The sequence below is a fragment of the Nanorana parkeri genome, unplaced genomic scaffold (genome assembly GCF_000935625.1).
Source record: "Nanorana parkeri isolate BGI_ZX_2015 unplaced genomic scaffold, ASM93562v1 scaffold2515, whole genome shotgun sequence".
NCBI lineage: Eukaryota > Metazoa > Chordata > Amphibia > Anura > Dicroglossidae > Nanorana > Nanorana parkeri.
The window spans coordinates 50,061-64,728 of record NW_017308783.1 but is presented as its reverse complement, the minus strand read 5'-3'; the positions used below and the strand labels follow the sequence as shown (position 1 = coordinate 64,728).

The 14,668-nt window shown below is 43.6% G+C and overlaps 1 protein-coding gene and 2 non-coding genes across 3 annotated transcripts; 2 read left to right on the top strand and 1 right to left on the bottom strand.

The window, feature by feature from the left end:
- Positions 1-979: 979 nt before the first annotated feature.
- On the top strand, positions 980-1,552 carry LOC108801827 (olfactory receptor 13H1-like). Its single transcript, XM_018573746.1, has one exon. It carries the CDS (start codon positions 980-982, stop codon positions 1,550-1,552), a length of 573 nt encoding a protein of 190 aa, XP_018429248.1.
- Positions 1,553-7,253: 5,701 nt separating this feature from the next.
- Positions 7,254-7,336, top strand: TRNAL-UAA. The gene has a single exon. It is a non-coding gene; the product is annotated as a tRNA-Leu (tRNA).
- A 3,186-nt stretch (positions 7,337-10,522) lies between these two features.
- Positions 10,523-10,605, bottom strand: TRNAL-UAA. Its single transcript has one exon. It is a non-coding gene; the product is annotated as a tRNA-Leu (tRNA).
- Between the last annotated feature and the right edge of the window lie 4,063 nt (positions 10,606-14,668).

The window sequence follows — 14,668 nt, the reverse complement described above, 5'->3', positions numbered from 1 at the left end:
GCTTCTGTACTCCTTTATTTACAGCCACTTTCTGCCTACATGCTCTCCAGTGATGGCTGCAAGGCATTGTTCAGGACGGGTTTGCTGATGGTGACAACAATGGTCCATATGTGTGTGATGTGTGTTGAAACGGCCACTTGTATTCTCCATTGGAAGCCGGTGTGACAGGGTGACAAAGTGCGACCACAGTTGGGAGACAGGGACAGAGGTTAACAAGGACCTCCATGGCAGGATCACCGGGGATTATTTTAAAGAAAGCTCCATGTAGATGTATAAATAATGAAAATTACTCATGACACGTTAAAGCTTATGTGGACATTTTTTTGTTGTGTTTTTTATATTAAATGTATCTATTTGCCTCTAAGTTTCAATAACAAATGAGCGATTTGATGTCAATTGTGGAAGGTAATGTTGAGCTACAATGAAGAGTTTATTTGTTCATAAAATGTCAAGAAGGACAAGTCAACGCATTTTAGGGCACCTAATAAACTCTTCATGGTCTCTCCAGATTTGGCTATTCTCCGTGCCACTATCATTTGATGTAGAGGGATCATAACTAATGTACTTCTGTTATGCAGGATGTCAATATCTATACCTACAAAGGAGATCTTAGAACTCACTTCAAAGCATGGAACCCCGGAACCAAACCACCTTGAAGGGATTTATTTTAACTGGGCTTTCTCAGAACCGGCAGTTCTCTATATTATTTTTTGTCACCTTGTTACCGGTCTATCTTTTTACCGCTTTCGCAAATATTTTTCTAATCATAGCTGTCGTCGTCAGCCCTAAGCTTCACCTGCCTATGTACCATCTCCTCTGCAATCTATCATTCATCGATGTGTGTTACTCATCCAGCTCTCTACCGAAAGTGTTAAGTAATGCTTTCTCTAGGAGGAGGACAATATCGGTCACTGGTTGCATGGTGCAAATGAACATCGGCACCTTCCTTGGGGGTACGGAATCTTTGCTACTGGCGGTGATGGCCTACGATCGATATGTGGCAATATGCTTACCCTTGTATTATAACCAGATCATGAACTGGAAAACCTGTAGAAACGTAATGATTATAATGTGGTCAGGAAATTTCTTCCTGTCGGTTGTCCCAATTGTTTCGAGGCCGATGGTGTTCTGTAGAGCAAACAAACTGGATCACTTTGTTTGTGAGATACTGGCGGTCCTAGAGCTGGTATGCAGACACCTATCCTATTATAAATTAACTATATTTGTGGTGAGTTTATTTACACTTGCACTACCACTTGTTTTCATTGTGGGGTCTTACATCCTTATCATTTCATCCCTATTAAAGATCAGGTCTACTGATGGAAGATCCAAAGCTTTCTCCACCTGCGCTTCTCACCTGACCGTTGTCTCTATGTTTTTTGGGACGAGTATCAGCATGTATATGGGGCAAAAAAAAGGTTTCTCTACAAATCTGAAATATATCTCTATTATTTATGGTGTTATTACTCCGGTGTTGAATCCTTTGATATACAGCCTGAGAAATAATGACGTGAAAGAAGCGTTTCAGAAGATATTGACCAAACGTTCCTAAATGGACATGGAAAAGTCAGCCAGCGCTCACAAATGACAATCCTTTCATTCATCCTTTTATTTGATAGCTTTGCAGAACACGAGGTGTAAAGGATTAAAACCGACAGCTTTTACGTCTCTTAAACAGTCATTTTTGTAAAATAATTTATTATTTTATTTTTTTGCATAGAAAATGTTTAATTCACAGAAAAGTGAGGGGAATTCTGCTCTCTTAAACTTAAAGTGACACTACACTCAGGAGTTAAACCTTAAGGCCTCATTCACACCAGACACAGTGCGTTCCAGCACGATCTTGGCCAGAACGCACTCCATCGCAATGTTATGGGGCAGGAGGGGGCATGGCGGTCCGTTGAAGAGAATGGCACCGCAGCCACGCCCTCCGTCCGCAATGCGATTGGCCGCATGGGAACGCAATGCACATTTATCCTGTGGTCTGGTCCGGTCCGAACAAAATAGTGCTTGTAGCATTTTGTTCAGCCTGGACCGCAGGCATAACGTGCCTTGTTTTCCCGTGTGGTCGATCACATTGCGGACCCCTCCTGCCCCACAGCATAGTGAGCCGGTCACAATGTGATGCAGCGTATTCTGGCCAGAATCGGGCCGGAACGCACTGTTTCTGCTGTGAACAAGGCCTTAATATGCACTCAAGTACCTTAACTATGAACAACAATGTACCTTATTTGTGTGTCACTCAGCAGTAGATCCTCCAATCATCTCTGAATTGGTGCTGACACTGTCCTTCCTTCTGGAGGGGGGGCTACTTTTGTTTCCCATGGCCCCTGTGTATGTTGTAAAGTAGTCACCACTCCAAGCTCACTCCTGTGATGGACTACAATCTCATGTTTAGTTTACTCATTTGGATTGAGATTGCAGTCCATACTGGGAGTGAGCTTCTGTGAGCACAGGAGGGGTGCTGTTAGACTGATGATGCTAGACTTTTATGTTCTTGGAGCATTTAGAGTCTAAAGCCAGTTGAACCTCCTGTGTTGACGGGATTTGGGCTTGTTGTGATGGACAAATACAGCGTGCGTTCAGCTGCCTTCTTCTTGCAATTAAGATCAGTATGAGAGATCACTTCTGAGATCATTCACAGTCGATTATCAAGAGCACTTGACTTGCAGTTGACAGTTATCAGCGCTCATGCATGATGTGATAAGAAATAAATTCAAAAATAAGTTTAACATTTTCTAAGCTTTTTAACCCCTTCGTGACGGGAGACGTACACTGTACGTCCCGCCAAGGGACCAAATGACTCGTCACGTACACTGTACGTAATGAGTAATTTGCTGCATTAGAGGGCTGGTAACCGCTGAGAATCAGCGATTACCATTCATTAATGGATGCCTCGGTATAGAGGCATCCATTAATGAAAGGGTTAACCTTTTTCAGACACCTGATACCTTAATATTGGGTGTCTGAGAGTCAAAGCAGAGCGGGCAAACATGCCGGCAAAAGCCGGCATTCTGACAGCTCGTATAGATCTAGAGATATCTCTCTCGGATCGTATACTGGCTTTTTTTTTTTCTTTCACTTTCAGCAATAGACACATAGGGGGTGATTTACTAACCTAAACACACACACGCACCAGGTGCGTGTGCATTTTTACACAGCAAAATGTATTTATCAACCAAACACGAGCAACGTGTCACATTTTCACTCCGTTATTGCGCGTTTTTATGTATTTACGTACGTGCGCGTCATGTAGCATGCACCATAGGCTACACGCCGCTCTAATAGCGGCATGCAAGTCTCTAAAAGCATATTTCCACTAATGCCATATATGGAAAAATCATGCACATGATGCATATATAATGCTGCTTCACAGTTTAGACAAAAATGGTTAGCTCATGCATTTACATTCCTGCATTCATCAACGCAAGCAACACAACATAGAGCTAATTTACACAACATCACCTTGCAATTCATGCAGGGCTTTGCACAACACACCTGCTGGGTGTGTACACACTACAAAGGTGTCTAGATTCCACCAATAGATCATGCTGGGAGGGAACACACTACAGAGGTGTATACTTGTTTGTGGCGTGTTTATAAGGTTAGTAAATCAACCCCATAATGTTTCTATTCCTGAAAGAAGAATGTTTCAGTTTTCTGATGGTTGTTGGAACGATCAGAAAACCTTTAGTGACAGCTGAATCCTGAACTGCTGCAGGATCAGTGTCACTAACTTATTATTGGCTGTTCTGAGGTTTGTAACAGCCTAATAATAACCAAAAATGTATTAATTTATCAAGCAGTAATAGTGAGATTAATTCACAATGACTGCTTGATATAATTAAATAAATACAATAACATTTTTAAACGTTTTTTAAAAATAGTGAAAAGTGTATAAAAAAAATAGTGAAAAGTGTAAAGAAAAAAAAAACAGTGTAAAAAAATAAAAAATAAAAGAGAAATAAATGAATGGTATTTATTGCATGTTTTTAGCTGTGCTGGTTTTGCAAAACATACTACAAATCAAATCAAAACTGGGAAAAAAAGTGTTTTCTTTACATTTTTTCCCCCTCTTTTTTATATTTTATTTGTCCTAAGTGAGGCGTTAGACACACATATGTGATATAAATATGTAGCCCTATCTGTCCTCTAAAAAACAATATATAATATGTGTGGGTGCAATTTGGAAGAAAGTATATTACTGACGTGGAAGAAACGCACAGCAAAAATGTCAAAAGTGTGTCAGTCATTTACGAACAGAAACTAAAAACTAGCTCAGTCATGAAGGGGTTAAAAAGGGAACACAAAATAATACCCACAAGAAGAAAAAAAAAGCATTTTCAAGTAGTTTTCTTGACTTTTTTTTTTTCTAAACAGAATAAAAAATACACAAAAAGCAAACAATACTTACAGGTCTATTCACAGAAGGGTGAAGAGTTTGGAGGAGGGAGGAGGAGTGAACAATCTAGGACAACATCGCTGAGCTGGAAAGTGAGCTGGATTGGAGAATTTTTCCCAAATCAGCTATTTTGGCCCCTAGATTGTTAACTTCTCCGGCCTTCTCCAAACTTTTCACCTTTTTGTGAATAGGCCTGTTAGAGTACAAACAAACAAAAACTCAGGAGCCATTGAAAGCCCTTCAACGTCTTAAAAACACCAGAATCTGCCACAATTTACTATTCCCTTTTACTTCAATGCATTTTGAAGAAGTGAAAATGCATAGAAGTGTTTTCAGGTATAGGAAGCACGTGACTCACTTCCCTACTGCTCCGGCAACACCCAAGGGCAGGTGACACGGGCTCACCCCATGCACTAAGTACCAGCTGGTTTTCACCACAGCTCCTAAGGGTGGAGATGGGCTGCGAGCCCTAGTGGCCCATTGAGCTCTTTGCTGGAGCCTGGTACTCAGGATTACCCCACCAAGGGGTGAGCAGGGACAGGAAGGCTACAGTGTGGACATTCTGCATTCAGAAAATATATAATGTTGGGGGGTTTTACGTCATTTTCAGGCCTAAAATGTGGAATATAACATGGGTGCAAAAAATTTAAAAAGGGCCTCAGTTAAAGTAATTATATAATATTAATACCATCCTGTGCTGTTAAATGTAAATTGATTAGTATGAGGAACCAGACATTCCTGAAATAATTCATCTTGGTTGGCCTCTCTCAAAACCCAGAGATGGTGCTTCCGCTGGCATGGAGCCGGCTTCCTGGGCAATCAGGAAGCTGGGTGGAGGGTAATGACACATGTTGTTTAGCTGGCTTGATTGTGATTAGGCAGGAAACCAGCTTCTCAAGCAATGACCTGCTTCCTGGATTGCTGATTGCTGATTGGATGGGAAGCCAGCTTTCAAGCCAATCAGCATACTACTGCAGGTAGCTGAAATATTTGCACTTCTTAAATAAGTTATACTATCTACAAGGAGTGGGGTTTATTTATTTACAGAGCACCGACAATTGACACAGCACTTTACATAGTTGCATTCAGATCAGTCCCTACCCTCAAGTAGCTTACAATCTAAGGTCCCTATGTCACATGCATCCCTATCTTGCATGCATACATAGAGGGCCAACTTAGAGAGTAGCCAATTAACCTAGCAGCATGTCTTTGGAATGTGGGAGGAAACCTGAGTACCTGGTGGAAACCCACACAAGCACAGGGAGGACATGCAAACTCCTTGCAGTTAGTGACCTGGCTGGGATTCGAACCGGGGACCCCCAGCGCTGCAAGGCAGAAGTGCTAACCACTACGTCACTGTGCTGCCCATGTTGCTGTGTTAGTGGGGTCTGAACCCATGAGGCAATACATCAATGACTTAACCACTCGGCCATCCTGGTGCTCCCATGCGTGCTCTCTGTGACATGGAAGTAACATGTCACTGAAAAAGATTTGTGTTATGAATAAAACACAGCTGAACTGATAAATGACAACTACTACTTCTGCTCTATGACAAGCCCTGTCAGTGTGTCTTTGGCCTATATCACTAGTGCAGAGACCCATATATTACATTTTTATTTTCAGGTTTAGATATCCTTTAAACATTATATTTGTCACACGTAATTGTATAAAATAAGCACAATGTTTTAAAGACGGAATGATAAAGTATCTGGGGGGTGCACATGGACAGAACAATATGGAACAATATGGAAAGCAATACAAACGTCCCTCAGTGCGAGGCTGTAACCAATGCCAACAGGTAAGTGGGCACCTGGGTGTGTGAGTGGAGGGCGCGGTTTCACTATCACTGTACCTTTAGAAAGCGCTGAATGGTGGACATGTATTTCTGGAGGGCTCATTATAAACAGCAGTTCAGAAAACACACATGGACGGCCTGTGTTCTGATCCATCATTGGACCACAGGCACAATGTATAGAGCTGATTAGAGTTACTCTGTACCTTTTAATTGCTGCGATAACCCGATCTGTATGACCTCCCGCTGTATACGACCCGTACATTAATAATGCGCTATATCCAGGGCACCATTACCAAGCTCCACTCACCCATCCTGGTGCCCCATGCAATAGGTGTAATGACACAGGTATTACATTGCCAAGACTATTGGAGTTATGTACATTTTAAAGACTGAATGAGAAAGTATCTGGGGGGTGCACATGGACAGAACAATATGGAACAATATGAAAAGCAATACAAAGGTCCCCCAGTGCACTTTCCTGCTAGGCAGCAAAAAAAACCAAATACACTAAACTGTTTAACCGTTTCACTATCACTGCACCTTTAGAAAGGGCTGAATGGTCGACGTGTATAACCCCAGGTTCAGCCCTTTCACCAATTTAAAATATTTGGTGCATCTTGAAACGTAAAATACGACAAAGAAGACCAAGGACCGTTGAGCAGTTAGAATCCTATATCAGGCAAGAATGGGACAACATTCCTCTTCCCAAAACTCCAGCAAATGGTCTCCTGAGTTCCCAGACGTTTACAGAGTGTTGTTACAAGAAGAGGGGATGCTACACTGTGGTAAACATGGCCCTGTCCACATTTTTTTCAGACGTGTTGCTGCCGTCCATTTCAAAATGACCTGATTTGGGTTCTAAAAATTGTCCGTTTTCTCAGTATATACATTTGATATGTTTTCTATTTTCTGTTGTGAATAAAATACGAGTTTCTGAGATCTGCAAATCATTGTAATCGTTGTACCCAAATCATTGCATTTCTTCATATAAAATAACATGTGTAATCCATTTCGCATGACCTAAAGTCTAATGTTCATGGCCTGACAGTATCAAGTACCAGGATGGCCGAGTGGTTAAGGCGTTGGACTTAAGATCCAATGGGTGTATATCCTTGTGGGTTCAATCCCCACTCCTGGTAAATTACTAAAGCAAGATCAGTGATAATTCATATTTGCGGGACTGAATTACTCATATACGGAATAAATTGGTCTAGCCCAAAAGATGTCATTTACTGAGAAAGTTAGTTTAGTTGTGGCACGGCCCACTCTTATCATGGTGACAACACTTCCTGGAGTGGTATATACAGTATACCTATCTTCATGGCTTCTATCAAAATATAGAGATCTGCAAATTATTTTTTGTTGCATTATTACTAATCTATTTTGCCATCTACTTCCCCTTGTATTATTCCATCTATATGAATCATACCATTTGTCGGAACATCATGTCCATTATGTGGTAAGGAGAGTCCTTCATATTAGTTGTCCCCACCAACTCAAGTCCTCTGTGTCAGGCCTGCCAAGAGGTCTCACTCCTCACCTCAATTTCCTGACTGGCAGTCTTGATGTCCTGGGGTCAGGTGGGGTGAATGGTAGGAATCTCACAGCCAGGAAAAGTAAAGGGAACCAGTAAGAGATGTCCAAGCAGACAATAAGACCAACAGGAATATGTGTAGGCAGTAATACAGGATAAAGAGTGACTCACAGTAAGGTGCCAGCCAGAGTCAGTAACTGGGAAGCAGAATTTCCTAGTACCAAGGGGAATAGCAGATCACCATCAAAATCCAGGCTGGGTCAGCAACTGCCAGAGGGCAACAGTACCAAGGGATAATCCAGGAGGTGTCAGAATCCAAGCAACAAACAGAAGGCACATTACTAAAGGATAATCCAGAAAAAGGCGAGAGACCAACATAAATTCAGTAACCAGTAATTCAGCATATGTCATGCGCCCGTCTTTGGAGAGGTGCGGTGGATCTCAGCTGCCGTTCTAACCCGTTGAGGGTTGTAATGCGGTTGTCAGGCTACAATCCCAGGCGGCTCTCTCAATCACAAACGAAGAGTTTGGGATTTAGACATCATGGACCGCAAAATAAACAAAAAGCATAAGGTGGATTTGGTCGAGGAATATTAAGCCATATTCCCAATAGTAGAACGTATAAAGGAATGGTAACGATGAAGCATGAGCACATAAGGCAGTCTCTAGGCTCCACTAGGTGGCAGTGTAATGGCTCCAACAGAGTTAACAGCAAACTCTTAACAGATTACTTGCGCTTTCAGGGGATGAACCCAGTGGCTCTGATGATCCGGACTCCAGGGGATGCTGGCTGCAGAGGTTGGAATGAGGTCCGGGTAACTGCCTGGTTCCTGGAGTTGTGGAGAGGCTCCTGGGGTGTTGGGCGACTAACCCAATAGTGGAACGCTGTCCATGGGTTCAGAGTCCTCTTAAATACTGGTGGAAAGTGGAAGAGGAGCCTTGCGGCGTGCTGTCACTTCCGCGTGCCACCCTGGAACGCATAACAGTGCGCCCACAGAGGAAGGAAGCGCCCTGTTACGTCCACGGCCGCAGCGTTCCAGAGTGGAACGCAGACGGCTCGTGGAGCGGATCCCGGGACTATTACAGTATACAATATATAAGATGTCTCTCTCTCTCTCTCTCTCTCTCTCTCTCTACATATTCCTATTGTCTGCTTGGACATCTCTTACTGGTTCCCTGTACTTTTCCTGGCTGTGAGATTCCTACCATTCACCACACCTGACACCAGGAGATTAAGACTACCAGTCAGGAAATTGAGGTGAGGAGTGAGACCTCTTGCTTGACTGATTTGGTGCAGTGATGCATGGGGGGGGTCTCAGCTGCCATTGTGATGTGCGGGGTTCCTTGTGCGTACCTGTGCCTTTAAGGGAGGTTAGGCTTCCTCCTGACAAACCTGCACCCAATTTAATATTTTGCCACATGTGCTCCAAGATGTATACAATGTAATATATATAATTCTAGGCATACCATGATCCACATAAAACAGAATCTATACTTAGGCAAAAGCAGGACCAGGAAGACACTATTTATGGAGGGGCAGATTGGGTAACTGTCTGCAGTTGACCAGTAGGTGGGGCCAGAGACCTATACAGTGCAGGTGGTAGGAATAGAGAAGTCTATGGAGCCAGAGACCTCCAGAAGATGGCAAATAACCCAGAAGAAGTATTATGATACAGGATTTATATAGCGCCAACAGTTTGCGCAGCGCTTTACAATATTAGGAAGACATTACAATCACAATACAATTCGAGACAAGATGGTAAGGAGTTGTACTATTATATTGCTCAGTATCTCAGCTGTGATAATGGTGATCAGCCATCAAACAGTGTTTTGCTAAGGGTGAGGTCATATCACCCTTAGCTCCTTCTACCAAGCACAAGGTTGCCACCTCCTCTGACTCTGGGTTTGCCAGGCCCTGTATAATATGGCTAAAAGAGGAAGAACTAAAGAGAATGTTAGTCCCTTTCCCATAGTGCTTTACAATCAAAGGTAGTTGCACTTCATGCCTTGTGTTACAAAGGATCTTTCTTTGGGTCGTGTCAGTTTAAACCATTAAAGGAGAACTATGAGGGGGGGTGCTTTTCACTCACCTCATAGTTCTAGCCGACCTGTGACAATGAGACTGTGACAGGTCGGCTCAGTAGATCGGGAAGTGAGTGAACACATACCAGCATTCGCTCACCTCTCGATCCTGTCAGGGCTCTCTGCCGCGACAGGGGAGGGGCTGGATTCCCCTCTCCCCGCTCCGATCTGCCAGCGCTGGCTGGCGGATCGGACGGGGGAGGGGGCAGGTACAGCTGGATCTGCCTCTAGATAGGCAGATCCAGCTGTCACTCACGCAGCTGGGCGGATCCAGACAGAATTGTCGGGATCCGCTGCAGCTTCGGCGTCTCAGTATACCGCGAGCTGTAGCTGCCTATATACTGAGCTTTGGGTGACGGGAGGACGCTAGTTTGTGTCCTCCCGTTACCATAAGGAGAACTATGGGGAAAAGTCTTAACCCCATAGTTCTCCTTTAAGAAACACAGACATTTTGTGAGAGTGGCTAAGGTGTATGGATTTGCATTGTTTTTCAATAAGTCACACAAGTTACCAGTAGTGGGGTTTGAACCAACTAGGATATACATCCATTGGATTTTAATTCCAACGCCTTAACCCCTCGGACACTCACATAAAGGAAAAAATCTGCAACCAGAACACAGACAGAAAGCTGAATATGATAGAGATTTGCTGCCATTCAACAATGTGTAATCATATTGAGCTCACCTAAAGTGAACATGTGAAAAAGATCTACCAGGAGTGGGGTTCGAACCCACGAGGATATACATCCATTGGATCTTAAGTCCAACGCCTTAACCACTCGGCCATCCTGGTGCTCTATGCCAGAAGTGATCCATGAATTGTCACTCTATAACACACCCATCTGACGGTAGGTACTTCCCAGTGGCGTAACAATCGCCATAGCGACCCAGACGGCCGCTATGGGGCCCGGGCACAGGAGGGCCCGGTAAGGGCATCCCTCTGATGCCGTGTGGGCCGCCTGGGTCGCTATGGCATGTAAGGGTGCTGGCTGTCACTGACACAGCTCCGCAGCGGCTCTTAGGGTAAACGCACCGCGGCCGCTGCACACATTACTGACAGGTTCAGTGATGTGTGACAACCTGTCAGTGATGTGTGCAGCGGGAGCTGTGTCAGTGACAGCCAGCAGCTGTGGCAGAAGAGGCCGGTGTTTGCAGTGGGGGGGGCGGGGCCCGCCTAAGAGCAACCCCGCCTCCTCTTACATCACTGGTCAGCGACCTAAGAGCAGACGGGGCCCGTCGATAGAAGAGGAGGCGGGGGACGGAAGAGGAGGCAGGGCCTGGCGACCATGGAGGCGGACAGCGCTGACATCTGTGCAGCCCATCTGAGACCCTGCAGAGCCCACTATAGGGAGTCTATGGTGGGCTCTGCAGGGTCACTCTCAGGTGGGCCGTTTGGTATATCAGGTGGGCTCTACAAGTGGCATAACTAGCAATCACAGGGCCCCATACAAAATTTTGCTATGAGGCCCTGTGATTTCTAGTTACGCCCCTGGTACTTCCGCATATTGTGTTTCTGAGTTGTTAGTGGGTCTGGAACTCACTGCCACAGGCGGTGATTTCAGCAAATAATGTGGAATTGTTCAAGAAACTTTTGGACGATTTCTTAAGGGACCGTAATATACAGGGGTACGGGTACTCCTAGAATGAGATCCTAATAGGTTGGACTTGATGGACTAATGTCTTTATTCAACCTCAAATACTATGTAACTAGATAGTGTGGAAAATATTTGAATGGTTAAAAGGTGTGGGAATTCTAGGATTCTGATTCGTCCTCACGCAGCATAAGGGCTAGTTAATGGTTTAGCACCCCTCAAACTTCTTGCACTGCAGTTATTTCTCTCCAGTCCATCATTGTGAAATCCTAATGAGCTTACCCAAGGCATTACTTAAATAAGTTATACTATCTACTGGGGTTGCTGCGTGTGGATTTTGCATTGTTTGAATAAGCCTTGCAGCTTACAAGGAGTAGGGTTGGAACCAACGAGGATATACATCCATATACTCTTAAGTGCAACAGCTTAACCACTCAGCCACCCTGGGGCTCCCATACATGTGCAATGTGACATAGAGGTAACATATAGCTGAAAAAGGTTTGCATTATAAATGAAACACTGTCCTGGTGACTCCTCTTATATTTCTTATATTGGCATAATTGTGTCGGTGTTGGAAATCAGTCTACTGAAAGAAGACTAAAAGCTTTTTCCACATGTCTCAAATGATGGTTGTCTTCATGTATATGGGACAAATAAGTAAGACTTCAGGTTGGTCAGATTGGTTGATTTCCACATCATAGACATTGCCTCCCAGGAAGGTTTGTAGCTTTAGACTTAAACTACAGTACACGTCCTAAAGCTGGTCGACATCTGGCCAAAATACCTAAACTATATGGCCAAACATGTGTGGACACCGCTCCAAATGATTGCATTTTAGAGTTTCCAGCAAAGGGCACTGTGATTGCTACAGCATACAAAGATATTTACACAATTGTGCACTTTTACCTTATTGTAACAGCTTGGAGAAAGTGCCTTGCTGGAAAAGGGGGGTCTGTTCCATTTTAAAGGCATCTGCCCTCACCCCCCCCCCCCCCCCCCCCCATCCCCCCTTATCAGTCTTGCCAGGTTAGTCTCTGGATGAGGGTTTGGTCGTGTAAAGCTTTTCATAGGTTAAATAAATGAGGAAATAAAGATGACAAAAAAACACACAATGGTTAGAGCGCACTCCTGTAGGACAAACATAGTTAGGAAATGGATCTGCTAGGGGATGGTGTGCAAAAACTCCTCAATACAGGGGGAGGGACCCTGTGTATCACAATTCAAGACAAACAAAAACACTTTTTTGAGTACCTTTCTGTGGCTTGACAAAGAGGAAACCTCCTCGAAACGCGTAGCCGTATCCTGCAGGCTCCAAGATCTATCCTCCCCGAACAGATCCCTCACTGTCCCACGCACTGGCCCATCTCTGTGCACTCCGCTGACAGTCACATCTAAAACTGTAACAACACGCATAGAGTCCGGGGTCACGGAGCCGATCGCGGCTCACTGCTTTCCCGTCTCAGCCTGGCCAGCTGAGTTTGTGACATTGGCTGACACCTCGTTCTCCCACTCCGGCCCGGTCAGACACCCACTCTCTTCCCACCTGCCAGATGTGGACATCGCATCAGACAGACCCCGGAGAGCATCCTGTGGGAGACACCAGAGCACATAGGCTCACATCCCAACTGTAAGTCATTATTTGTCTCTTTCCATATGACAAACCAGTTTTGGGTGTCCGTATTTTAAACTGTTATGCTGTCCATCACTCTAATTATAGGTAGTTGCGCTCCTCAAAAAAAGTGTTTTTGTTTGTCTTGAGGAAATAAAGATGTCACTGACTCTAAAATGTTACCTGACCACCGGACCACGCTGACTCGAGTATAAGCCGAGGGGGGCACTTTTCAGCCAAAAAAATGGGCTGAAAATCTCGGCTTATACTCGAGTATATACGGTATATGAAATTATTTTCTCAGCTAACCCATAGGAGAATTGTAAGCACACAAGATAGTTAATAACAGGTTGTTATCTCCATATCATACCTTGGGGAAACCTTCCTTTTTTATTTTAAAGGCAACAGGAAGACCGTTCGCTCCAGTTTGGAGGTTTAATCTCTGCGGTGTTCTGATTTATTACATTACAACGAAAGAATGGATGACATGAAAGCTTGTTTGTTCCATTTAACTTCTTCAACGCATATTGAGAATAAAACCATCACCAGCTAGAAGATGTGTCTCCGTTCCAGGCGATGTGTAACAATTGTTTCAGCCAACACACTTGTAGAACAAATGTAATTTTACTTTTAATTTTAATTATTTCAATATAGATTTACAAAGTACAAAGCGTGATCGGCTTTTTCTACACAGGAAATAGTAGGCTTTCATTAAATCTATTTTAATTTAGAATTATATTGTGTTGTTATCTCAAAAAATAAATTCATACTGTAAATAAAAGAAAAATATTTTTTTTATAACTTTTTCTTTATTTGACAAAATATTTTCGTGCTCCTTGGCTTTTCCCATACGGTTACAGATTAGGGAAATGAGTAAAAAAAACTACATTTCTAATAAATAAAAAAAAGAATAAAAAGATATGACAAGCCAAATGTTTTTGTTAAAGTGACACTAAACTCAGGCGTTAAATTTTAAAAACTCACCGCTCCAAGCTCACTCCCCCGGGATGGACTACAATCTCAATACAAATTAGTAAACTAAACCTGAGATTGTTACGTTAAACAAATGGCAGATATTGCAAATGCTGTGTTTTCACCCTACAGACACCAAGACATATCTAAACTCTGACCAAACGTTTCTGATAGAAGGTGTAAGAGAATTTGTTTCAAGGGCTTTATAGGTCTCTCTGTGACTTTCTGGTGGAGGTTTTACCTTAAGCTCTCGTTCACACCTGAACGTTTTGTAGCGCGTTCTACGCTCGACGAACGCTCTACAAAACGCTCAAAAATATAAATCCCATTGTATTCAATGGTCTCGTTCCCACCTTGGCGTATTTCCGCCCGTCCCTAACGCGCTACAAAACGGCCCACGCCTGAAAAGGTACAGGTACTACTTTGGGCCGTTTTGTTGCACGTTTCCATTGGGATACAGCCAAGTAGCCTTCGGAAACGCGCGAAAAAAAACGTGCGACAGACGCGCATATGCAATACGCCTAGGTGTGAACAAGACCTTATCCCCGTGATCAGAATGACAGGAATGGAGCAGAAAAACATGAATAAAAATAACACAAAATAACTAATTTTTTGTCTGGCATCTCAGTGAAGATATTTCCCATCAATTCCTCTTCTTCTGACCCCCCCCCCCCCCCCCCACA